We start from the raw sequence: 27798 nt of genomic DNA on the forward strand, positions 1-27798 counted from the left end.
GCGGTGAACCGTCCTCTTTCGAATGAGCCCTCACCCAGCCCAAAATTTGCTCAAATAAGGACACTAACTGAAAACCAGCAAACCCATATTTTCGACCCAAAATCTAGTAAGATTCTAGGTATTTTCTAGTTACAAATCGAGGGTAGACTACCCCCTTAAGGGGGTAGTATACCCTCGATTTGTAACTAGAAAGGAACTAGAATCTTACTAGAAAAATGGCTCGAAACATGGGTTTGCGCGCTGTCGGTTTTCGTCCTTATTTCAGAAAATTTTGGGCTGAGTGAGGGCTTATTCTAAAGAGGAAGGTTAAACACACTGCGCCCTGGTTACGAGGTTAACGAGATTATGTTTATAACTAATAATATGAGGGCCCAAAGTAGAGAAAAAATCTAGGAAAAAAAACCAGCACATTTCAATGCATTTTTCTGTCTCCAAAAGACTTTATGACTTATGAGATGACCAGGGCGCAGCGCGTTGAACCTTCCTCTTTAGAATGAGCCCTCACACAGCCCAAACTTTGCTCAAATAAGGACAAAAACCGACAGCGCGCAGACCCACTTTTTCGATCGAAAATCTGGTAAGATTCTAGTTATTTGCTAGATATTTGCTATTTACTAGGATCTTACTAGATTTTGGGTCCGAAAAAGTGGGTCTGCGCGCTGTCGGTTTTTGTTCTTATTTGAGCATAGTTTGGGCTGTGTGAGGGCTCATTCTAAAGAGGAAGGTTCAACGCGCTGCGCCCTGGTCATCTCATAAGTCATAAAGTCTTTTGGAGACAGAAAAATGCATTGAAATGTGCTGGTTTTTTTTCCTAGATTTTTTCTCTACTTTGGGCCCTCATATTATTAGTTATAAACATAATCTCGTTAACCTCGTAACCAGGGCGCAGTGTGTTTAACCTTCCTCTTTAGAATAAGCCCTCACTCAGCCCAAAATTTTCTGAAATAAGGACGAAAACCGACAGCGCGCAAACCCATGTTTCGAGCCATTTTTCTAGTGAGATTCTAGTTCCTTTCTAGTTACAAATCGAGGGTATACTAGCCCCTTAATGTCCTTGTACGAGCATATTTTGAGCTGCACAAAGGTCCATTTGATAGAGGAAGGTTCATCACGAGTCGCTCTTCTCATCATATCAGTCAAAAAAGTTTCTTTGAGACAGAAAAATACGTTGAAATCTGCGGTTATTTTTCTCGATTTTGTCTTTACTTTGGGCACTCATATTATTAGATATAAACATAATCTCGTTAAATCATGAGAAGAGCGACCTGTATTTAACCTTCCTCTACAGAATGAGTCCTCACCCAGCCCAAAATAAGCTCAAATAAGGACAAAAAGTCGAGGCGCGCGAACCCATGTTTCGACCAAAAATCTAGTAAGATTCTAGTTATTTTCTAGTTACAATCCGAGGGTATTCATGGAACAAAATAAGATCCACCCTAGTGCGGGACACTACTGTGCTGCCACCATACGTAACGATCGAGAAACAACTATAATTCGTTTTCTCTTTTTAACAAAGGAGATCGAAGATCGAAATACATGAAGATTGACGCGACGATAGGACATGTTCACTATGTTATAGCGTTCTTCGGCTAAGTGCTCGATGTGTTTACGATCGAGTTAAAAGCTGTTCAAATATCACGCGATTAAGATGACCGAGGAGAAACTGGATCGAATAAGATGCCTCACGAAACCGTTCAACGTATTAGACATTATACAGTGTTTGTTGGCACAGCCGCGGAAGAGGATCGATGGAGAAGAGAAAGGGGTTGGTTTCGAAAGCTTCTCGCCGCCGCTAAATCTCTGGCAAGTTTGCGAGGAATAGAAAGTAGAGGCTTTTAATGTTTCACAGTGCGCCCGTCCGTCCGAGTTCGTGAAGCAAATGCTAATGACGTCGGAAGAAAGGATAGAATTTATTCTAAAATCGAGGTACAAACCCGACTTGTCCCTCTACTCGAAAACCTACGACTGCAACTTCGATGTCACGCCCAGCATCGTCATTTTCCAACGATTCAATTCCGGGGAGGTGTTCAATGTGAAGGTCACTGTTCGCAACGTGTCGCAGGTAATTACACTGTCCAACAGCCAAAAAGTATTTCGATTCCCACTATGCGATTCTTGTAGAGTTTTCCGCGCTGATTCCGAATCTGGTTTTAATTTTTTTCCTATACGTCCAGTTTTTGAGAAAATGGAGTTTAAAAAAAAGACATATTTTTCAACTTTAAACAAATATTGCGATGTTATTATAAAAGATATTGTGACAACTCATGTCGGGCGAAGATATTTTGCTTTCTGGTTCGAAGAAAACGTCGACCATGCAAACTTCACAGGGGGTTTCTCAAGATAAAAGTCTGCTCTTTCGCGTGGTATAGTTCAATTTTTCGCTGGACCCTTATTTTTTTGAGATAAATTCGAAAATATCCGCAAAAATTGGTGCAAAAGTGGTGCATCTCCGTCTTTAATCATTGTTTAAACATGTTTAAACAATCATAATGTATTAATATTGGATATCACTGTATTCGGCAAAGTCTACAGAATCTTCTGCTGTAAAGAACAATTCAATATCTTTTATAATAACATCGCAATATTTGTTTAAAGTTGAAAAATATGTCTTTTTTTTAAACTCCATTTTCTCAAAAACTGGACGTATAGGAAAAAAATTAAAACCAGATTCGGAATCAGCGCGGAAAACTCTATAAGAATCGCATAGTGGGAATCGAAATACTTTTAAAAAGTTGAAATTTGTTGGACAGTGTTATCAACACAATAAGTTGACAATTTGAATTTAACGCGTGCTCCAATATACCACGATAACCTCTTGCACTCGGAGTTATTTTAACTGGGAAATTAAACATTTCTTCCGAACTAGAATAATTCCATTGTACGTGACTTTTTTCATTTTATGGATATGAAATAGATATACTAGATCATGCAATACTTAAATGTTTAGTAATTGATTAGATCCCAATATATTTAATAATGTAAACAATATTTTGAATAAGGGTACAAGTTTTAGTGGTGACTCTGAGTCGCCACTCGAGTGCTAAGGGTTGAACTGAGTTTTTCATTACAAAAAATTGCTTCTCGGAATACAAAGTAAAGTAAAATATAGGTCAATGAGTAAATAAAGAAAATATAAGTAAATAAAGGAAAATAAAGTGTTTAATATTTTATAATACACGCGGAGAAAAGGAAAAACTCGCAAAAACCGATTTTTGATTGTATCAACTACGATGCACTCTGAAAACAAATTTGAAAAAAATTGCTTTTGATAGTATCTTATAACTGAATTATTATGAGACTGGAATCTCTAAAACTTCTATGAAGAATGTACATTCACGCGGATTTTTGGAAATTTTCAATTTTTTTCTGTATGTTTGCCCAATCCGAAAAATCTTCATAAATTAAGCTTATAACTAGACTGCGGATCTTCATGCAATTATGGTTTTCCAAAATTTTCCAAAAATGCTAGGATATAAAATACGACAGAATGTAGTACGATTTTATTTCAGAGCTAAAAAGGCATACTACCACGGAAAATAAGTTTCTTTGATTTCGTTCGTTGAGTTCGTCTACAAAAATTGCAATTTCATAAACATCCGCAGTTTACTTATAACCTTTCGACATTATCTTACAACTGTATTATTATGAGACTGTTATCTCTAAAACTTCTGTGAAAAATGTATATCCTCGCGGATTTTTTTAAATTTCCAATTTTTTTCTATATGTTTGTCTAATCCGAAAAATCCGAAAAAATACACAGTAATATCCATAATAAGACGTAACTACTATAATAATATAAACGTGGTCGTCTGATAATGTCGATATAAAATCATAAATTTTATGTCTTACATTAGAAATTTTTTAAAAATCAATCTTACAGTCTACAATTCAGAACAAATTCACAGTTATGTGTACTATTAGAGATAGAATGTTTATAAATTTTGTCTTTAATTCATTGGCTGTATTTCCGATTCCGACCATTCTCAGAATTGGATGATATTTTGGAAATAGGTTCCTTTTTGCCTAAAATGATGATTGTCAGAAGGATTTTTGGCGATTCGAAAAAATATTTTTTACAATTTCAATGTCAGTCCCTATCTTACCGACAACATTTTTTTACTATTTTAATGTCATTCTCCACCTTACTGACAAAGTTGTAGGCGCGATTGTAATCTGTGATGAGTAGACTGCGCGATTTTATGCATTTATGGCAAAAACGAGTATGTGCAATTTAAAGCAGTGGACAGATTGAAAGGATTTAAAAATATCAATGTACTTGTTTCAGCTAATTAATATCATTAGAGAAAAAATTATATTTCTATTTGGCTCCTATGTTGTACAATTTATGAAGACAATTCTTATTTTGCATGAAGATCCGCTTTCTATTAATTACTGTTCAGTGACAGCTTGTAAGGGAATAAAGTGTACACTCAGAAAAAAATCCTGTCGAAAGAAAAAAAATATATGTTGATTCAATAAGATGTACTATTGAATAGTGCCAATATCATATGAACTTATTTTAATATTTAATACTATTGAATTTCAATAGCAAAACTCATTTCCGCCAATCATATAAGCGAATAGCTTGACATCAATGTTTTCGAAAAAATAAGATATGGCTCCAAACCAATTCCAGTATAAATCAATACATTTCTCAAATTTTTTTAACAACATATCTGATTGAAGGAAAAAGAGAAATATTACGAATAATAATGTACGGTATTGAATCGAATAATATTTTCAATCATTTCTTGATAGACAATTCAAATACATCACGATTTGCTTCTAAATTTCATACTATTGAAAAGAATACATTCATATTCATCGAAGTAAAAAAATTACAATAACACGCGTGTTATTGAAGTAACTACTTTTTTTTCTCAGTGTACTTGTAACCTGAATTTAACGAAAGTTTTTTGCAATTATCTCGGAAAGTAAGTCCGAACGACTGGTAGTGGTAAATATATATAGAGAAAAGTTGTTTAGAATGTTGACCTTCACAACATGCATATATCAAGGTCGAGGTCGTTCGAGCTGTCTCCCCTAAACGTAACATTTACTAAATCATTCGTAATTTGATCGTTCAAATGATTTTTGGATTGAATGCTAATCTCACACTTTTCTAGTACTTCAACATTTACACAATTCTCCATCTATTTTCTAGAGACATACAGCTTGTTAACTATCAATTATACGTTTTTTGAATGATCGACTTAATAAAGTGTTACTTTTCTATGCTTTTATTAACTCGGCAGTGCTGCGGAATAATTTTACAAAAAAAACCTTAAATTACGGAAGTACAGGTATCGCAGTACCTAAAGACTTGCTGCGAAATGAATCCATTCTTCTCCATTGAAAATCGAGGATCGTTCTCGATGATGGTTGCGCCGGGTCTCTCGAATACATATAATTTGAAATTCATTCCCGAGAACAAGATGGATTACCAGTACCGATTGACGTTCGCGACGAACGTCGGCGAAATTGTTGTGCCGATCATAGGCAAGTGGAAAATCTGTTTCTTCATGGTTTCAACAGTTTCAACTAGATGCAATAACGGGATTCTTGTAATTTAGCGATTGGTCCGAGAGGAATCTTGGACTTCCCCGATCGAATCGAGCTACCAACCACACCGGTGAAGATCATGTCCTCGAAGGCCATTTTTGTGCGCAACGTGGGACATGCGCCGACTGTTTTTACTATTTACAGCGACAGGTGGGCAAAAATTGTTTTTTTTTTTGATTGGATAAGAGCACAGACGAACCTGATGCGAAATTGGGGAGCCGCTAGGATAGTATAGTTTTCGTGGACGAACCCAATGCGAAATTGGGGAGCCACTAGGTTGGATAAATCTCTGTTTGGACAAATGGAATGTCGCGAACGAACCTGATGCGAAATCAGGGAGTCGCTAGGATAATTAGTAAGCCTCGTAACTATAGTATAATTTAACTTATACAATCCGAGCGGTAAGATTGTATCGTGTGGGGACGTTCAATTACTTGATTAGGATATTGGACAATAATTATGGGTTTAACGAACTTGCGTTAATTATCAAAAAACACAAATATATTTTGACGATAAGAATTCATATTACAATTGTGTAATTGTCGCGAATGGATTGCATTTAGAATAGAAAGAATTGAAAGAAGATATTACCTAAACTAGGATGCACGGTGTTGATATTGGAATCCTTAAAAAATGGTTTAGTTTTCTTAGCAGTGTGCTTAGGGTCATTGTCTTGTTGAAAGACAAATTCGTCGTCGCAACACATTTTTACCACTGCTTCTTCTAAATTTTCATTCAGTATATTAATATACTTATCTGCATTCATAATGCCGTCAATTTGTACTAACGTACCAATTCCGTTTTGCGAGAAGCACCCCCACACCATTAATGATCCACCGCCAAATTTAACTGTGGATGTAATAAATGGTCTTTTATACGTTTCATGTTGTTTTCTCCAGACTTTGTGTTTCTTTTTTAATTGTCGCAACTCAAATTTACTTTCGTCGCTCCAAATTATATTTTTCCAGAATACTAGTGGCATATTCACATATTTTTTTGCAAACGCTAAACGTTTTCTCATATTTTTTTTTATTAATATGTGGCTTACGTCTAGCGTTGCAGCATCTTAAACCAGCTTCGCGCAGTCTTCGTTTTATTGTTTTTGTTGAAACATTTAATTCCACTATTTCTACAATACTTCTTGCTGCAATCGTTTGATCTTTTCGACTTCTACGAAAAATTCGACGGTCTTCTTGTATGGTGGTACAGCGTTTGCATCCACGACCTCTTAAATTTTTCACGGTCGTATGCACTAGATACTTTTTATAAATTTTTCCTACTGCACTTTTAGATACGTTGTACTTCCAAGCTATTACACGGTAACTTAATTTCTTACAGCAGTCCGATACAATTAAATGGCGAATTTGATATGAAATTTCTTTCGTTTCTTGCATTCTGCAATTATTATATGAATGTTCTTATTTGCACGAAGCCTAAATTGGTACTAATAAGATTGATGGACATCACTACATGTAAGCGTGATCTGTGCCTAGTATTTGTATACATTTCTTACCTTACAATAACATTATAACCAAGTGTCCACTCATTTTTGTCTCCTGATAAATGGCTGACATTTTCGTTATGGCGCGGCGTGTTTACACAAAGATGTAAATATGAACTTCAATTATTCGTTAAATAATCTATACACTATAAGGATATATAATAAATAAAACTTAAGTTTATAACAGTCATGTTAATTCGACTAAACTTCATTTTTACCTATTTCCACTACCTGTCCACTTCTTTTTGTCCCCGACTGTATGTAGATTTATCTAGGGTGGCTCTGTTCGTTTATCTAGGACGGTTCCTGCCAGAGATGATATTGAACACCTGTTCGTCTCATCCGTAAGAAATGTAAAAAAATATATTCTTTATAAATTTTAATTGTTGATAATAATGTTGCAATGGCGGCTTGAAAATGGCATTCTGTAAATGCACAAAAATGATGAGAAACAAAAAAATCAAAATGTTTAGTTTATGGAAAAACACTGAGCATGACGTCCATTTTTTATTAAAATTTGGAAAATTGCAAAAATGGCAGTGTTGAAAAAAAACGGATTTTCTGTTATGAACATTCTGTTAATAACAATATTTTAAATAAAAAATTAAAAAATCAAAGCTCGTCATGCCGAGGCCAATTATTTATAGAATATATACATACAGTAGGGGACAAAAGTTTAAGACCGCTCTATAGAAGACGATAACTTTTTTAATATTGTACTATACGATTTGAACTTTTTTGGGAAGCTAGAGCAATTAGTTTACTAAAGGATGTGAAAAGAAATTTTTTCAGAATTTGCAATTGATCGGCATTGTTGAAAAAAAATAAAAGTTGAATTTTTAACTTTTTTATTTGGGCCTATATTGAAAATGTAAAAAATACGTTTTGTAGATCTGTGTCAATTGAATGTCATTGAATATTTCGTCAAAATCGGTCGACGTTGCAATGAGCTACAAACGTTTAAAGATGTTAAAAATTGCAGATTTTCACGATTTTCGGCAATAAGTCTTCTTTAGAGCGGTCTTAAACTTTTGTCCGCTACTGTATACTAAGTTTCATAAAGATCGAGTAATCAGTTTTTGAGGTACGTTGCACGGCATGCGAAATGTTGCTTTTCGAGAAAAATGCGTTTAAAGTTCGAGTAACAGAAAAAAAATCGTGAAAAAATCGTAATTCATTTTAACTTACTGCGGTTTTTTGCTAATCTGCGATTCCAGGGCCATAGAACAGATCTTCCTCTGTACATTAGTAGACGTTTTAATGTTTTAACACAGTTAGATTAAATAAGGGACCGAAGGACCAAGCGTCCGACGAGCGTTCACTTTATTTTGAAAATAACGTACAAGAACATCTCTGATCACTTTCTAACTTTTATTATCGTATCCCTGAGGAAATTTCCTATCGATCTAAACAAATAAAGTGCTGAAAAATTTCATCTTGCACAAGGTTCCCTTCTTAAAGAAAGAAATACCAGAGCAGAATGAACTAACTGATTAGTTATAGAAGATTTGTTCGCTGCTCTGCGTTGACTCGACATTAATTTTCAGTACATGTTTCGGGATCGAGCCGTCGAAGGGCAGGTTGGAGGAAGAGGAGACTTTGCAGTTCACCGTTCACTTCTTGTCGAGGAAAGCCGGCGACTTCGAAGGGAGGCTGTGTCTGGAATACGAAACAGGTTTCTGGTCTCCATAAACGACTGCCGTAATCAAAGACCTCTAATCCAATTTACTTTTTATATTCGTTAGGGGAGAGGCTGGATATTGATGTCTGTTGCACCGCGGAAAATTCGCCTATTCGCATTAACAGAGGTTCTGTCCGAATCGAGGAGACTTATTTAGGCCTGTCAAGGAGCAAGACACTGACGATCCACAACGGCAGCGATCATATCGTCAAATTCAAGTGGATGTTGCTCAAGGATCTGGACGCTGACGAGCAGCAGCGCGCAGAGTGAGAAAAGGGGTAAACTTTTCCTTGCGTAACAAGAAATTTTTGCCTTTCTCCTATAAATTTTTGCCTGTTTCCTACGTTATCTTTTAGATTTGGACGAAAAGATGCGAGAAATCCAAGTTTCGATCCTGGAGAATCAATGGTTCAATAGTTATAAGTGTTTAAAGTTGAGCAATTTTTAGTGTTTTTGTCAGGTTAGCGCCGCCATATTGTGTGTAGTGACGGTCGCGCGCCACTTACCGAATGGAGCCGCTAGGTGACACTATAAGCACGCGCTGATCTATTAATAGGATTTGCAATGATTGTGCTGTTCCAAAAGAAAGCATAGGAATTTTCTTTTACATTACGAACTTAAATGAAACTACGTTATTGAGGGTAACTTGTTATTTCACAATGAAAATTGCTCTTGCTATTGAAGCTTCCATTAAAAAGTGTTTAGCCGTGTACCATAGATTTTTCAAAATTATGCAATAATCAGCAGTCAGTAATGTGTTAATTATCGCCATTACCGCGTGCTTGTGCTGCCACCTGTCGCCTTCACTCGGTAAGCGGCGCGCGAAGTGTTAAAAACACTGTTAATCGCTCAACGTTAAACACTCATAACTTTTGAACCATTAATCCTCCAGGATCGAAACTTGGATTTCTCGCATTTTCTCGTCCAAATCTACTGGATAACATAGGAAAAGGCAAAAATTATGGTTACGCAAGGAAAAGAGCGGCCAAGAAAACTGGAAAACCTACGAGTTCGCGTGAAAAACTGAAAAATTTCATTTCTCGCAGGTACAGGAAATTGTTTCATCTGGTGTACGAGTCGGAGCTCGTCCGATCCGTCAATCTAGTTCATTACAATGTCTGCCTGCCTGATATTCATCAGATGGTGTATCAGCGGATTTACACCGACGAGATCGAGTCGCTGAAAAAGGAAACCTTCTCGTACAATAATATATTCTTCATGCTTTCGCCCGAGGTATGTTTTGATCATTTGGGAACAAGTTCACTGGGGCAACGTAACACGACGCTGTTCTTAGGAGGGCGAGATTTGGCCACAGTCGTCGACAGAAATTACGGTGCTGTTCCGCGCCTTGGAAGTCGGTGAAATTAGTAATATTGCCTACTTGGAAGTAACTGGCCGTGAAACTAGAATTCCACTGAGGTTGGACATTTATTACAGCTTTCCTAGAATTAGTGTTGGGGAACGTGCGTTTCCAAGATTGTACCATATGGAAATGGAGGAGTTTATTCTATTACAAACAGACAACTACTAATTTTCGTAAAAGCGTTTCATACTAACGCTAACAGTGCATATCTTAATTAATACTCGGCCCCAACGTCGCCAGATTAAGACTTGTGTCCCCACTCTACGTTCCTCCTCTACGACGCTAGTCCCGCATTCCGCCTCTGTTGCGCTTTTGTCGGAATGTCACATGACTAATTCGGTAATTGTAGAGAGAGGGTAACTTTTCCCCTCGATTCGAGTAAATTCCCCCATCTGGCAACTCTAGACCTGGACAACTTAACCCTAGCATTCCCAAGCTCCGATCAGAGTTGGGCATTAATCGATTAAAATTTTAATCATGATTAATTGATTAATGTGTACGATTAAAAAAAGAAATCATCGAAAAATCGACGATTGGTTCAATCGATTGATGAAGTCTATTGGAATATGTGTGACCACTCACGATTATATGTGAAATAGAATTTATTCTATACATATAATATATATGAAGGCACGTTGTGAGGCACGTCTTTACTATTTGACAAAAACGACAGACGCGAGGATCGCTCCAGAAAATAACAGAAGTCGATCTAAGAAACAAGCAAGAGTTGGGGGTTCCATGGCGCAGACAGAATTGATACAATGTTCATTTGTATAGATGTTCGAGAGTCAAACAAACTGAATGTGCCTACTAAATAAGAGTAGATTATTTTTGTCAATTTATAAATTCCAACAAAAGAAGAAATCATCGAAAAATCGACGATTGATTCAATCGATGGATGAAGTTAATCGTCAATCGTTGATTAAAAAAAGAAATCATCGAAAAAAAAACATAAAAACACGTAAATAGAGTTTGTATTATAGACCAAATGACAATACACCTAAACTCAGTTTACATTTTTTCCAGTATTCATACAGTTTTGATTCCGTATTTCATTTCGAAATTTCAGCAGTTGATCATTAATCAATTATCTGATTGACGATTACAATGATAGAAATTTAATCGTTGACCGCAATTAACGATTAATAAGTGTTTAATCGTTAATTGCGATTAACGATTGAAGTAGAAATTTAGTCGTCAATCGTTGATTAAATTTTTGCCCAACTCTGCACCCAGATCCACACAATGGTCCTTCCTCGTGTTCAAAAAGATCCTGTCTACCTTCAGAAAATGCAAAAGATAAAAAATCAATTTTTTCAATGGTCTAGACTAGAATACCCCCTTAACCAATGTATTTTTGTGAATGTAATAAAAATTTCAATGTTGTCACGACAGTCTATGTGGAACCGGCAAAGGACCATACTTTCGCCTGAACGTGCTCACGATCGACATGTGCAACGTATACTTGTGTTCGGCGCACAATTTCGAGGTATTGCAGAGCTAAATAGTAAACGATAACTCGAAACCGTAACACAGAATTGAAATATACGTAGGTGGTGGTGGCGAATAAGGGTCACATTCCCGGTACACTGATCTACAAGCCGAAGCCGACCGATTTTGGCGGCATGATCGAAGTCACGCCGACCTGTCTCTTCGTGAAGCCGGACAAGCACAAATCATTCAACGTAAGATTCTCGTCGAACCGCAAGGGCGACTTCGTTGAAAGGTTGGATTTTATTGTTAAGGAGAGCCTCGAGGTGCACAGCCTGCATATCAAGTGAGTCGTTTCGCCTGGAACACGTAAACAGATTGATCGAGCGCAGAGGACTCGCTGTATCTTGCTTCTTGCAGGGGCTGCATCGTGGTCCCGAACCTGCGCTTCGACAAGGAAATCCTGTACTTTGATGAGACGCCCCTGGGTATGTTCAGAAATATTAGGAAGAAATATTACGTGCAAACAATTCGTTCTGCGTAGGTTTGTCATTTATAAAATAGCGAACACAGGACGGCATAAAAACTATTAAAAACCCCGGACATTTCCTTTTAAAATCCGGACAATACGAGGTGTGTTTAAAAAATTAACGGGAATTTTGTAATTTCGCGGGTTGTATCAGTCCGATTCACTCCATTTTTTCTTTGTTGTGTTGGCAAACATGTCTGTCATGTTTAGTCTATTGTCAGCTTTCGAGCAAGTGCTTCCAACACGTGCTTTGATACGATCAGCGATTGTTTGTGACGAAAAGATTCTGTAGACTTTTCCGAATACAGTGATATCCAATATTAATACATTATGATTGTTTAAACATGTTTAAACCGCGCCGTATCCCGTGGAACGCCTGTTCTATTGGTGAGTGCCACTGGCGGTAACTTATGTCGGGCGAAGATATTTTGCTTTCTGGTTCGAAAAAAACGTCGACCATGCAAACTTGAAAGGGGGTTCCTCAAGATAAAAGTCTGCTCTATCTCGCGGCGTACAGTTCGATTTTCCGCTGGACCCTTATTTTCTGAGATAAATTGCAAAATATCCTCAAAAATTGGCGCAAAAGTGACGTCTCTCCGTCTTTAACGATTGTTTAAACACGTTTAAACATTCATAATGTATTAATATTGGATTGTATTCGGGAAAGTCTACAGATTCTCTTGCTGTAAAGAACAACCCAACAAAAACATCCTGTAAACAGGAGCCAAGTTCCTACAGGAGCCGTAAAAAGTTGTGAGATCAAACAAAATACGGCCAAGTTCGTTAGCTTAGAAATACCTCTTGCAATACTGAAGGAAGCGTTTGTAAAAATTAGTTTAAAAGAACGCTATTTAATTTTTAAAGAGTTACATGGAGGGCTAAATTATTCAAACTTGGAGTTAGAGTTAGAAGCCTCTAAAAACGGCTAACAAAACGTTGTTTCGTGTAAAAAGAGGTATGTAGTGCGAGAACTTGGCTGGTGCACTACCGTGCATCTAGATTCAATATCTTTTATAATAACATCATAATATTTGTGTAAAGATGAAAAATATGTTTTTGTAAAGTCATGTTTTTCAAAAACTGTGCGTCTAAGAGAAAAATTAAGGACATATTCGGAATCAGCGCAAAAAACTCTATGAGAACCACCCAACAGTAATTGTGGAACGTATTTGGTGTTGGACAGTGCTATCAGCTAGTTTCTAGAATATTTTTATGTTACAATTTTTTACATTTAGGAATCGGAGCATCCTGAATAGCTAGCTAAATAATAAATAATGTTCCCTCTTCTTTTCGGTACAGTTAGCTGAACGCTCTCGTACTCCGCGGGATCACTTGTTCATTTCCGCAGCCGGTAAATCTAGTTTTTCCACTCTACTTCATTGCTTGAACGGATGAGGTGACATTGCCAATACTCTAAACTAAAGCTCATGATAAACGGCATCCTTGGTATTCCACCAAGTGAGCAGTGACGTACAGGCATGAATATTGGATTTCAGTATCGATTTTTATTACTTTCTATGCACGATTTTCTATGCTCAGGCTTGTACGAAACTCACTTCACATCACGGGTTACAATCTTATGCAAAAAATCCTCCTTATGATACCAATACCAGCCAGTGTTCATTTTAGCAATACTCGTATCAAATGTCAATACCAAGCACTTAAGCTTGTGATAGTTCCAAACAATTACTTGAGTATCAAATTGCTTAAAACCAGAGTTGGGCAGTATTTAAACACTTCTCGCCTCGGCTCTACAACGCCATCTCTGTACTACGATATGGAGTAACGAATAAACCATTAACCAACCATTAAAATTATTTAAATACCGATTGGAATAAAAGATACATAACTTTTATTCGTTATCCGAAGATTCGAATAAAAAAGTATCTTTCATTCGACTTTTATTTAAATAATTTTGTATTCGCCGAAAATGTATTCGATGAATAATATAATAGTTACAAATTGTATTCAAAGCTTCGAATACATCCACTTCGAATACAATTTGTAACTATTATTCATCGAATACATTCTCGGCGAATACAAGATTATTTAAATAAAAGTCGAATAAAAGATACTTTTGTATTCGAACCTTTGAATAACGAATACAAATTTTGTATCTTTTATTCGTTATTCGAAATTTGTATTTAAATACAATTTAAAAACAATGTATTTAAATACAATTTTTGCACAACACTGCTTAAAACTCATGAGAAAAACTGATATCACGCCCATCACTAATAATGATGTAGCTTCATCAACCCTTTGCACTTCGAATTTTTGTTGAACCCTTAAGCCTCCGGTTATAGAGTTCCAAATATTTGGCAATTTTTACGAACTTAATTAGAGATCAAAAGAAAAATAGGCCACTGTTATAATTTTGAGCCCTTTACACACTCCGAATTATTTTTCAATTTTCTTTCCAACAACTCCCTGCTATTTAAGTGTTTTATTTGAAATTTACTTTAAAGGACAGTTCCTCGACTTCTACTTATTTTAAACAATTTTGTTCACTAATTATATTAAATATAGTTCTCAAGCTTTGTTGTAATTTATATTTGGAGGAATCATATTTGATTTTAACTGAAAAATAAGACTATTATATAAATAAAGGAAGAACCAAGTACATACGAAAACCCGTTTTATTTACATTTTTCTGTCTTTAATGTCGAGTCACACTCGACAAAAGAGTGCAAAGGGTTAATCTACCTATTTATTTTTCGAAATTGCGTATCATTCGGAAATCGTTCTACACGCTCATAGTCTCCGAAATATCTAAAATAACGTGTTTTTAACCTCCAACTTCGAGGGTTGTTTTCACCCCTGCAATGTGGGCGCTCTGTGGTGAATGGAAGAAAATATGTATCCAATATTTTTCTAAGAACAATCTCTCGCACAAATTGTAAAATTCCCTTATAATTTTAATAACACCAAATTAATGTTTGCACTTAATATTTTTAAATGTAATTTGCATTGTTCGGCAGCGTAATTTGCATTATTCGGAAGCATTAAACTGCGCATGTAGTTATTTTCATAGCTACTAGGGCGACAGCGCCCTAGAGCGATTGTTTATCTAGCTTCTTTTTAGTTTTTGACTACTGAAAACCCCCATTTTTGTATTATCGGGAAATTAGAACGCGAATCCCGCACCCTTGCAATCCTGGAAACGGGTCTACCGCGTTAAGTTACTAAGTGTTTATATCAGTGTTTCCCAACGTGGGGCCCACGCCCCACGCCGCACAATTTCCTAGATATTTCTTCCTAAAACCTATCATTTTAATTTCTTCAGTGAACAATTCAATTTTTAAATATTAAAAATTATGTATATGTTACATAGGAAGCATAAGAATTTTAGAAATGCTTGGGGCATAGCACAGAAAAGGTTGGGAAACACTGGTTTATACAGTGCAAACACATCGACCACGGTTCGGCTGTCTAACATTCTCGTGAAGAATGAACAAAGAAACAAAGAAAATAAAGGAATGGAGAAACGGAACCGTTCCATGTCTGTACGGATAATATAAATCTTTATTGGTGATGCGCAAGTAGAACAAAGCGTTTCGTCGAATTGTTGAAGGTTTCAGCAACAAACAAGAGGTGTACCTGCACAATTTGTCGCTGGTCCCCGTCTCGTTCAGTCTGAGAATGTTGAACGATGGACACCAGACACCGTTGACTCAAGAGGAGTTTGCCAAGGCTCATACAAAGCCTAGTTTCCCATCAAATCCTCGGGAGTTCTTCGTCACCCCGAAGGCAGGGGTGATCTCTGCCAACGGGTTCTGCAAACTGAAAGTAAGCCTTGATCCCGCGCGACGATCAATCATCCGCGCGACTTCTAAAGCAGCTCCGCTGTCGATCATCATACGACTCACAGATCATTTACACCGCCAACATCGTCCGAGAGGGTGAGACAAAGATGGAGGTTGACTTGTGGGACACGGACTCGGATGCTCTAGCGTTGCTGATCAAGTTCCGCGGCGTCGTGGCCGCCCTTTCGATCGATCCGAGAGAGATCATCACTGATTTCTGCTTCCTCAATCATCCCTGCACCAAAACGTTTACCGTGGTGAACGAGTCTGATTACGATGGATTTTTCTACTTGCAGTCGCAACTGGTAACTGCGAGAATCGTCGAGATCTCGCTAGATTAAAACTTGTGTCTCCACTCTACCTTCCCCTTCTACGACGCTTGTCTCCACGCTTCCGCCACGCCCCGGTTTCGTGACGCATTCCGTCTCTGTCGTGCTTTTGTCGGAATGTCACATTACTAATTCGGTACTGGCAGAGAGAGGGTCTAGATTCGAGTAAATTCCCCTCATCTGGCGACTCTATACCAGGGTTACCATATTCTAGGTTACTCTATTCCCCCACTCTTCCCACTAACGCCGACGCGTACCGTACGCGTCGAAAAAATGCATTTACGCACCATCATCCCCTCTAAAAAAACCAAACAGTCCAGGACTCAAAATAGAGACCCGGTCCATCCCTTACTGGCCAAAGAATGTGAGCACTGCATACCCGCTACTCCAGTGCTCACATATCTTTGGCTCTCTCCCACACCTGTTCTTGTCTTATACGTGACACAGTGGGCCAGGAACCTGCTTTTTGTGGCCAAATGTCAATTTTTCAAGTTTAATACATTGAAATAATTTTTTCCCTCTAAACTGACAACCGTTTGAAACTCGCAAATCCGATTTTTAATTTTGGCTACAGTTTATTTCCGAACCATTAAGAGCCACAATTTTTCAATTTTTAATGATCCGATAAAAAAAAAGTTTCCAACAAAAGTTTAACAGTATTCACTTTTCTACAAATGTCAATATAAAAAATTTAAAGAAAAAAAATTTCTTATAAAAAGTGAAGGCCACCACAATTTTTTAAAAATGTTAACATATTCTTTACTTCATAATACACATATAATTCGGTTTCCATATTACAGTAAAGTCGCTATCTCTATCACTGAGGGTCTCCACAATCACTCTTCCTTGCCTACCGATTCCACTGTGGGGCTACGACGCGACACAGGGGCCACGAAGCTAGAGTTACATCGGTCGCCGAGCACAGAGTATACACATGTCGCGTAATCTGGTCTCGAGTCGGGTATATCGGTGTGAACCACTACTAATTCAATTACAAAACTTCTTTATTTTTCATTATTTTTTTATGGGACTTTCACCAATATATTTGTAGCATTTTTCTGATTAAAATCACACTGAACATGATATAACTTCAACTGTATTTAGTAACTATATTTACAACGAAGGACAACGCGATCCGTGTTTACATGCTGTCCTTTTCTACGACCGGCATCCTTTCTACTTTCGGCGCGATCGGCGCAGTCATAAAAAAATAGTGTCCCTACACGATGTCTCTCCCTGCTCGGAACCGGCGCGGCGCGATGGGAAGCAAATCGCAACTTTACTGTAGAATAGCTCCGAGTGCAAAGGGTTAAACCTTGGAATAACCTTACAATAAGTTTGGCCACAACAAGCAAGCTCCTGGCCCACTGTGCGTCAGTTAAATGTCTTGCAATTTCCACGATAGTCCTTAAAATGGTCACTGTCCTAATGCAATTCAAGGGCTTACAGAATCCTGTATGACCGATGATCATCGTTCCATCTTCTTGCACAGGTTTCGGACTATCATCCAACGATCTATTCCCTGTCGACGAACCAAGGTCTCGTCAAAGCCGGTCAAACGAAAACTATTAGTGTGACCATCATTGCGACAGTGGTGGGCGAGCAGGCAGTGAACATTTAGTAAATAATGATCAACAAACTCGTTGAGAAAGAGCCACGAATTTAATTTGTATATCTAAAGGAGCCCCTAGACGATCAATAATATTGTCAATCGCCTATCAATATTGACGAGGCACATTGAAAGAGCATATTGACCGTTTAGCAGGGGTTCAACCGCATTGTCAATTAATTCATTGTTAATTCGGGAGCTTCAATATTGTTGTCAACATACATTGACAATATTATTAATCGTCCAGGGGCCCCTTAACGATTACAACATTTCATAATACTGTTTCTTTGTCTTTAGTATGTTGACACTGGGCAAAGAGTCTCCTGAAGTGGCTTGCACCATTAATTATATTGGGCAAGGAGCCCTCGTTTCCACAGAACCGACTGTCTTGAACCTCGGCGAAGTTTCTGTCCTCGAGGACACGCCAACGAACTTCTTGGTGATCAACAATTCGCCGATACCAGCGCAGTTTAAGGTGTCCATGGTAAAATATTTTCCGAAAACTTTGTTAAACACGGTCAACTGTCGCGGTACAACAGAAACGTAATTCGTTTGAGAAGAAATCAATGATAAACTTCATTGATTTGTTTATTCATTACTCATTTACATTATTTAAATTAACTACTAATGTTTTTACATTATTATCATTAATGGTATCTAAAGCTGCAACCATTTGTAGTATTATATGATGCAGAATATTGGGGTGAAAAAGATGACACATTATTAGACTGCGGATTTTATGCATTTATGACAAAAATGGGTACGTACAATTTAAAACAGTGGAGGTATTAAAAAGATTTATGGCCACCAGTGTATTAGTTTCACCTTAATAAGATAATTAAAAGAAAGAATGAATTTGTTATTTGTCTCCTGTGTCTTGCAATCAATGCAAACATTTTTTATTTTGCATGATGATGCAAAATTTATTTTGCTACAGATTATAGTAAACAGATTCTCCAGGATATCAATAAGAAAAGAGGTAATTTTTTCGGTGACAAATAGGATTCATAAATGTTGATTTCTCAATGCTTGCTCTAATCACAATTTTTTAATAAATCTCATTAATTTCATCGTTTTCGAATGTCATGAACATTTAAGAAGCTATATGCATTCGATAAACATCGATTTGGGAAAATTGCTTTTTAACCAAATGAACATCTAGATCGGGCGAGTGGACCAGTGTGTGGCGTACTCAAAATTTCATAGTTGAAAAATGAGATCCACCCTGGTATGATATACTGCGGGGTCATTCCATGCCGAATCGATCACTTTTTGCAGGCACCATCGCCGATTTTGTTCTAACTGAAATATGTTGTAGTCCATGCGAAATTAGGGGGGTTTAAGTCATCATTTTGCCGGTTTCGAATTTTTTTAGAAATGGCAGGCCTTCAAAGTTTTCAATTTTTGCCCATTTCGGCGAAAACGGGCCTCACTTACGAATTTTTATCTCAAGAACGGTTTGTCCGATTGAGCTAAATTTTTTTTGTTTTATTCGGAAAGGATTGGGCTATTACAAAATAATTTTTTCAACCTCGACAATCAACTTTATAATGTCGAAAAATTTAAACGAATTCTTCTTTTGCGTTTTTTTCGATGATGGGGCGGAGTGATTTAAATTTTGAAAAAAATATGGTTATATTCCTTGAAGTTTCCCCTTTAAAATGAGCCCTTGAACAAGATGGTATCTTTAAAATTGGCGTTACAATGAGCTGGTAAAGGACGCCGTGTACCTTAATCGTATACAGTCTGCTGGCATTTTCTTGAGACCAGCGATATACAATATACATAGACAACGGACCATAATAGCCGTGCGCTCGACTCGCCTCTACCTGAAACGGAGGTACACGGCGTCCTTTACCAGCTCATTGTAACGCCAATTTTAAAGATACCATCTTGTTCAAGGGCTCATTTTAAAGGGGAAACTTCAAGGAATGTAACCATATTTTTTTCAAAATTTAAATCACTCCGCCCCATCATTGAAAAAAACGCAAAAGAAGAATTTCTTTAAATTTTTCGACATTATAAAGTTGATTGTCGAGGTTGAAAAAATTATTTTGTAATAGCCCAATCCTTTCCGAATAAACAAAAAAAATTTAGCTCAATCGGACAAACCGTTCTTGAGATAAAAATTCGTAAGTGAGGCCCGTTTTCGCCGAAATGGGCAAAAATTGAAAACTTTGAAGGCCTGCTATTTCTAAAAAAATTTGAAACCGGCAAAATGATGACTTAAACCCCCCCTAATTTCGCATGGACTACAACATATTTCAGTTAGAACAAAATCGGCGATGGTGCCTGCAAAAAGTGATCGATTCGGCATGGAATGACCCTGCGGTGTTTCGAGACAAGTTGAAGACCTCTAATTTAAATTTTTAATTCCGTCGTAGGAGAAGCCGAATTTGCTCTGGAATGTCGACCCAGATAGTGGTCACCTGGAGCCGAACACATCGATGAAAGTCGACGTGAAACTGCGTCTCCGCGACGTCGGAAAATTCCACGACAAGATCTTGCTGAATCTAGAAGGTGACTCAACAACCTGCGTCGAGCTGAGAGCTTTTGGAGTCGGGTGCAGCGTCGTTTTTGAGCCGCACATCTTCCCTCTCTACGATCTAGGATTTGTGTTCAGGTATCAAGTCGCTGATCCCTTGCTTCCTTCAGTGTGCTCAGACGGGATACGTTTTTTCGCGCATGCGCGTCCAAAACTGTAACATATCTTATGATGAGGCGATTATGTAGCGGAGCCCTGAGGCAGCTATATCGGCGGGAATCAATGTTACCAGATAGGGGTAATCGAAAAGGAATCGGGGGGAATACAAGTACCCCCTCTCTGATGACCAGAGTAATATGTGACACGTTGAGCGTGCGCGATAGGGACTGAACGGTGGAATAGGATAGTGGAAGGGGATAAAGGTGGAGAGCCTGGAGGGGGGAAATGTTGTTAGTTTCAACCTCATTCTGGCATCACTGGCGGGAATGTACCGGTATAATTGACGGGACGCACAGTGGTCCAAATGGACGACTTAGGAGTGCAAAAGTCAAAGAACCAAACATGTAGTAGGCTCCATGGAGAACATATCAATTTCTTAAAATTCCGTATGACGCTCAAGATGCCACATTTCCTCGAGAAGCGTACTTTACCGAGGCTGAAAACGCCGCACATGCGGGAAAAAACGTATCCCGTCTGGGCACACTGGCTTCCTTCACAGTAGAGTCGCCAAATGAGGGGAGGGAGCACGAATCGAGGGAAAAAGATACCCTCCCTTTGCCAGTACCGGTCACATGCACGACAGAGACAAAACACATCACGTGACTGGGCCGAGACGGAAGAGGGGAATAGAATCGTAGAAGGGGAAGGTAGAGTGGGGGCACAAGCCATAAGGCATAAGGGAGTAGACTCCCGTTTCCAGGATTGCAAGGGAGAGGGATACACGTTCTCATTTCTCGATAGTACAAAAATGGAGTTATTCAGTAGTCAAAAACGCTAAAGAAAAGATCGATCTAGGCCGCTATCGCCCCTAAAAGTCCAATTTTTTCGTTTACGAGGCGTAATTTGCAGTATTCGGAAGCATGCAACTGCGCATGTAGCTATATTCATAGCTAACACGTTTCATTTACGTTTTCCTTTCTCCGATGTCGAGTCACACTCGACAAAGAAGTGCGAAGGGTTAATAAACTAATTTTTGTAAATTCTTGGAAAAACTCAAGTCATGTGGTCCACTTTTGAAAAAGTTACATAATTTTCGAGGGTGTCTGGAGACCATTTTCACTATCCGTAAGTAATTTCAAGAAGTTAAGTAAACAACAGTTTTCTTTATGGGTCCCACATACCTGTGTACCAGCGGGTTAAAACAAAGACAGTCAGTTCTTGAGAAAATTGGATAGCAATATGCAACATGTTGTTACAGTAAAAATTGAACAGAAAAGCGAAAGTTTCTGTGGCACCAACAAAATTCATTTCGCTGTACAAATTTCCGTAATGGGTATACAGATCGAAGTGTCCCTTTAGAAACGAGTACATACAGTGAGCCACGAAAGTATTTGTAGTAATTTGTATGCACTTTAAAACAGTATAACATTTTTTATAATTGTACTAAACGATCTGATGTTTTGTAAGCAATTAGAAGTGTTGGTTTACTAAATGATCTGCAAAAAAGATTTTCCAAAAATTACAATTTACAAGGTTGCATGCAAAAATAAAAAGAAGAATTTTTTAAAACTTCTATATATGGGCCCTGAATGAAAATTTAAAGTATATGTTTTGTAGATCTATGTTCGTTATACACATGCTGAAAATTTCATCAAAATCGATTAACATACCCAAGAGCTACACGTGGTAAATGTGGTGAAAATCATAGTTTTTTGCGACTTTTGGCCAGTTTCTGCTTAAAATCCACAAATTGTTACATCTTTCGATGCGTGTCGTTTTTTTTCTGCGTCAATCGATTTCGATTAAATTTTCAGCATGTGTATAACTAACATATACATCTACAAAACGCTTATTTTAAATTTTCATTACGGGATCTAATAAAAAAGTTATAAATGTTTACTTTCTCTTTTACTTTCTCATGTAATTCTTAGCTATTGCAATTTTTTCAAAATATTTTTTGCATGTCATTTGGTAAATCAATTCTTCTAATTGCTCAAAAGAAGTCAGGTCGTTTGGTCCGATCATAAGTGGTCGTGGTCCACTGTATGTATATTGTATGCAGAGTGAGTCAATAAAAATTACCACCTGAAATAACTCATTACGAGTGGGCTCGTTAGAAAGACACAGTCCGATTTTCTATGGCCAGTTATATTTTCAAAAATATCAAGGTGACCCTGAGTCTTTCAAATGGTACTGTATGTTTTTTTGTGTTACAACATATTCAACGACCTCTTCACGATGTAAAAATGTACGGTGAATTTTAAACATTTTTGCTGAAGTCAATAAATGATATATTTCTGGTGGTAATTTTTGTTGACTCACCCTGTATAAAATCGAATGAATGATTTTTTCTTCATTTATTACTCATTTAGTACTCTTATTGTGCCACTGATATTGAAATTTAGCAATCCTCTAAATGGCTAATCCAGACCGTCGGTGTATTTTCTACAGCCATCAAAAAACTAATCGAGCGATAACATTAAAAAATTGCGGGACGAACACTTACCAGATTGTTTGGTCGAACACTCCACATGTGCAGCTCAATCGAGGTCAATTGATGGGACTTGAAACGTGAGTAACATACAAGTATTCCGCATTTTATCTGGGTTATGATTAGACAGCGGATCTTCATGCATTTATAGAAAAATTGAGTAGATAAAATTCAAAAAATTGAAGATATCAATATGTGATATCGCCTCTATCAAAATCATTAAGGGAAAAAACAACATTCAATTTAGTTTCTATTTCTTGCAATCGGTGCAGACAATTTTTATTTTGCATAATGATCCGCAATCTACTTGTTAGACTTTTGTTTGCAATGTGTGGTCTACATGTAGACATACATTTCCTCAGTGAAAAATTAACGATAAGTATCTGTAGCTAATATGTATTATTACGTTGCCTTTTTTCGTCCGATTGGACTTTCGGGAAAACGGTCAGTTTCGGGCTTATATGGGACTGAGACCGGGCCCGGCCGCGGACAGCCGTGTACGCGCGGTCCGCTCGAGACAAAGCGATACTCGAAGGTTCTACGATTTTTTGCAACACTACCGTTCGGGGCACCACGAAGATGCCACGCGAAACGCGTCACGATTCTCGGTTACGGGGAAGCCGAGCTCGAGAGTCAAACCTTCGAGAAACCAAGAACGAAACGAGGACGCGAAAGGGACCAGATGATTCAGACACGGGAATAACGGGGACAACCCTCACGGCAGGGCGAATCTCACAGGGTTCAAGTACGAACAACGATATGGGCTCTAGTTCGTTTATTCCACAGGTCAAGGTTTTACAAATTCCGCGGTCACGTAGCCGCGACCCAAGAGCCCGCGCTCTTTGTATTGGGTTGGCAAATAAGTTCGTTTAGTTTTTGTGATTTATTTCAATGTAAAAACCAAACGAACTTATTTGCCAACCCAATACAATTTTTGCGAGCGGATGGTCGGTCGCAGTTGTCTATTATAATTTTGCCGCGAGAGTACAGCTGCTTGGTGCAACAAATAAGTCAATCCCGGCTGACGGGATCTCGTGAGGCGCAGCTGGTCGGCGCGATAGCTTCCGCACGCGGTGCGTTACGACGCGTACGATAACGGATACACTTTATGGACTTCAGCAAACGCGCCTCGGTATTCGACGCGACACAGGATTCGAGACTTCGAGATTCGCGATGAATAGACTATTCTCCCGGAACGCGACTCCTCCGAGGAAACTTCCGAATTGTTACCAATATGGGAAACGCTCTCAATGGACGCTCAAAATGCCCACGATACGGGCACGAGCTGACGGCACGAGGCGCCCTGTGCGCCTCAACATACTCGAAAACTCGATGACGATACGAGAAGCGTTCGTCCTCGAAACTATCGTATTTGTTGCAAAAAAAAGAATTTTTATTTTTGGCGCTTCCGTCACAACAATTCAAATTACTTAATAAACAGAACCTAATCTAATCTTATTTTACTGATAAACGAAGGGAAAAAACTTATTGAGTACTAGTGAAAGAAAACTTAGGGTTATGGCGGAACACTGCTCTCTCTCTCTCTCTCTCTCTCTCTCTCTCTCTCTCTCTCTGCCCATCGGTGGGTCTTTCGTAAACGCGAACGGGAAAGAAACGTCGCACACAGTCGTGTATTTGGCCGGAAAACGGGAATAAAATATTGTAGCGTTATTTATGGGCTCAGGGTGATAAAAAAGTAATTCATTGGATTCGTTATGACGCCAGCTATAACATTATGAAATAAAAAATGTATTTTGCCATTCAAAAAATCAAAATGATTTTTATTTGTTGTAGAAAAAAATTTTTTCCGAAATTTTAAATATAGAATTTTGTACATGTTTAAGTACTGTTCAACTTTTATTCGAAATATTTTGTCCTCAGATTATCCGAACTCTTGAAAAGTAGTGATATATGGAATGCTTTCTGAGTACGATGTACAGAGTTCAGGTAGGTGTATATAGCATTCACAAATTTCATTCTGTTATCATCTAAATTAGTATTGATATTAATATTTGAACATTACCAATCATTCTGTAAATTTTTTTTCGATTTCAAAACTTTATTGACGATTTTGGTGTACGATCCAGCTGATTCCAGCACTCTTTCTTGTACCATTACACTCGATTAAGGTTTGCGATCATATTCCAAAAAGAATTGGTTCCACATTTGTCCTTATTGGAGAGTTATAGCTAATTTAAGTAGAAACGAGCATCGAAAGTCGCGATTTTCGTTTTGAAATCCAAAGAAACTTACAGAATGATTGGTAATGTTCAAATATTAATAACAATACTAATTTAGATGATAACAGAATGAAATCTGTGAGTGCCCTGTACTCTTTTCAAGAGTTCCGATAATCCGACGTCAAAATGTTTCGAATAAAAGTTGAACAGTACTTAAACGTGTACAAAATTCTATATTTGAAATTTCGAAAAACATTTTTTTCTACACACAATAAAAATCATTTTGATTTTTTAAATGTTAAAATACATTTTGTATTTCATAATGTTGTAGCTGGCGTCAAGACGAATCCAATGACCTACTTTTTTATGACCCTGAGCCCATAAATAACGCTACAATATTTTACTCCCGTTTTTCGGCCGAATACACCACTGTATAATTTGTATAATTCGCGTCGCATTGCACAATACCGGCTGGAGGAAGAAAGAAAAATGATCGAGCAACGGTCGGGGACGCCGATCGGTGAGTATGCCTCCGTCCGGTAAGGCGGCGGTCGAAAGAGAGATGGGGGGGAGGGTGGCCGGGATAAGCGTTTCAAGTAGGGGTGTGCGAAATCCCGGTCGGGATGGGAATTTCTTGCGGGATCGGGACGGAATCCCGAAAGTCTCGGAAAATATCTGCGGTTCAAGACATTTTGAAGTTTCTCCATACTTCCAATATGTAATTACAAGAATCTGAAAGCCATTGTGTTGTCGAAGATTACATATCTTATTAGTCGAGAATGATTATGTTAATGATATTGTAGAAAATTCCTATCCCGAAAATTCTCGGGAATCCCGGATATTTTACGGGAATCCCGAACATTTTCGGGAACCTTGCACACCCCTAGTTTCAAGCCCTACGATAAGGGCTGTTTTGCGGCCTCCTTCCGCCTCGCGGCTCGTTACTGGGGTGTTACTCCAGGGTGGGCCGCACATTGGACATGTCTCCACGCAGTAGTCCCGGCGGCCGCATCGAAAATAATGCGGCCTGTTCGGCAGAGATGGACAGTATATACATAAAAAATTATTCAAATGAGTTTTAAACAAAATAAACTGTATCTTTTGTCTTTTGTCTTATTGACAATGTATCTGTAACTCTATCTCTCGAGCGCTCGGTTTGGAGAGTTTATTCGTTTGTCTCTGCGAGAATTTTCTGGTTATCTGATTGAAATCTCACAGATAAACTTCCGTAGCCAAAATCTAACGGATACACCGTAAGATACATGGCACATGGTGACGCTGCCTTCGACTCTCAAATAATGGCTAAAAAGAAACTAAAAATTCTCAGCTGCATCTTACGGATAACGCCTCTCGAATAACTTCGAGCGTCGAGCTTCGATAAACTACAGATGACTACATATGTCGAATATGTATTTCAGAAAAATAAGTAGAAATAAAAGATAACTTTCGTTTGTCTTTTATTTAAAAATTTTAGACAAAAAATTGCCCATCTCTGATTTTGGGGCACTGGTTGAGGTTATGTCCGCCCTCCCCACAATTCCAACACGCTTTGAGGTCTTTCGGCTGTACCCGGCTATTCTCCTCCACCCACCTCTCGTATTGCCCCCAGCTCGCCGTTCTCTCCTCCCTCGTCTTTTGGCGCGCGGTTCCCGGTCGCGAGTGAGTAATAGTCGGGATCTGGCGAGGCGCACTGGCCGGCACTGCTCTAGTCGAGGGACCGGGTGGAGGTTCTTGTCGCGGTGAACGCGGGACCGGCCGGTCAGCGGTTCCCTCCCGCAGCCCTGAGTTCTGCTCCTCCCGCGGCGGTAGCGGGGATTGGCGGTCGACGGGCAACTCTTCCTCCTCTCCTACCAATATTCGTAGCCACCCTCCGAGAGGGGTGGTCTCCTGCCGCGGTGGTGTTTTCTGTGCTATCGGAGACGGTATCCGCTGCTGGTCCTCCTCCAGTAACCCCAACAAGTCTGCTACCGGGGGGTCTTCCGCCGTTATCCTGTCCGGCGTCGACGGATGCAGGATGAGCCACTGCAAGGCCTTAACTTTCCAAATCGCCAACTCGATCTCGTTAGCTATAATTTCGTACCGCTCCGGGGCGCCGGCCCAATCCTCTCCCCGCGGCGGCTGTCGGAAGTATCTCTGCATTGCCTCCAGTTCTTCGTTGATGAACGACAGGTCCTCCGCCTCGCGAGTCTTCGGTACGCTCATCATCCTTCTTAGATGAGCCATCTGTAAAAAATCAATTTGCTGGGGTGTCGAGTATCTCATCTCCGTGGTCTGGCGGAGTGTACGTCTTCGGGTCGGATACATATGCTTTGCCGGCGTCCTTCCCTTCCGGGGTACTCAGCCGGTAGACGACCGACAGCTTTTTCGTGATTACAAATGAACCACTAAAGTTTGGGCATAGTTTCGCCGCAATGTTTTGTGCGGCGGAGGATAAGGGTCGTTGCCTAGTAGACCGCACCACTCCAGCACCGCACCAGCGTTTTCACTGGCGCTCTTAGGTCCAATGACCTAACCCAGACCGTTATAGTGGTGAGCGCCACTGAAAATGCTGGTGCTGTGCTGGTGTGGTGCGGTCTAGTGGGCGACGACCTTAATACGCGGTGCCGCCTAAGGGTGCGCGCACAGTGGACCCGTTTTGGCCGATGTCCGACGTTGTGTCTCTTTCTCGCACG

The 27798-nt window shown here is 38.8% G+C and overlaps 1 protein-coding gene across 1 annotated transcript; it reads left to right on the forward strand.

Annotated features, from left to right (window-relative positions):
- Nucleotides 1-1648: 1648 nt before the first annotated feature.
- On the forward strand, nucleotides 1649-26484 carry LOC143210497 (hydrocephalus-inducing protein homolog). The gene is made up of 17 exons (XM_076427388.1): nucleotides 1649-1765; nucleotides 1850-2062; nucleotides 5304-5499; nucleotides 5574-5712; nucleotides 8611-8738; nucleotides 8809-9010; nucleotides 9791-9977; nucleotides 10039-10163; nucleotides 11503-11596; nucleotides 11661-11884; nucleotides 11959-12026; nucleotides 15642-15856; nucleotides 15939-16178; nucleotides 17695-17822; nucleotides 18109-18295; nucleotides 20196-20465; nucleotides 26359-26484. The coding sequence occupies exons 1-17, from the start codon at nucleotides 1649-1651 to the stop codon at nucleotides 26482-26484; spliced, it is 2859 nt and encodes a 952-aa protein (XP_076283503.1).
- The last annotated feature ends 1314 nt before the right edge of the window (nucleotides 26485-27798 follow it).

This window comes from Lasioglossum baleicum, chromosome 7 (genome assembly GCF_051020765.1).
Source record: "Lasioglossum baleicum chromosome 7, iyLasBale1, whole genome shotgun sequence".
Classification (NCBI taxonomy): Eukaryota; Metazoa; Arthropoda; class Insecta; order Hymenoptera; family Halictidae; genus Lasioglossum; species Lasioglossum baleicum.

What these genes read in the sequence shown, in the direction of transcription:
- LOC143210497 (XM_076427388.1), top strand. Translation starts at nt 1,649, where the DNA reads ATGACCGAGGAGAAACTGGATCGAATAAGATGCCTCACGAAACCGTTC. An exon ending in AATTGTTGTGCCGATCATAG is followed by an intron (nt 5,500 to 5,573) that starts GCAAGTGGAAAA and finishes CTTGTAATTTAG; the next exon opens with CGATTGGTCCGAGAGGAATC. An exon ending in ACGGGTTCTGCAAACTGAAA is followed by an intron (nt 15,857 to 15,938) that starts GTAAGCCTTGAT and finishes TACGACTCACAG; the next exon opens with ATCATTTACACCGCCAACAT.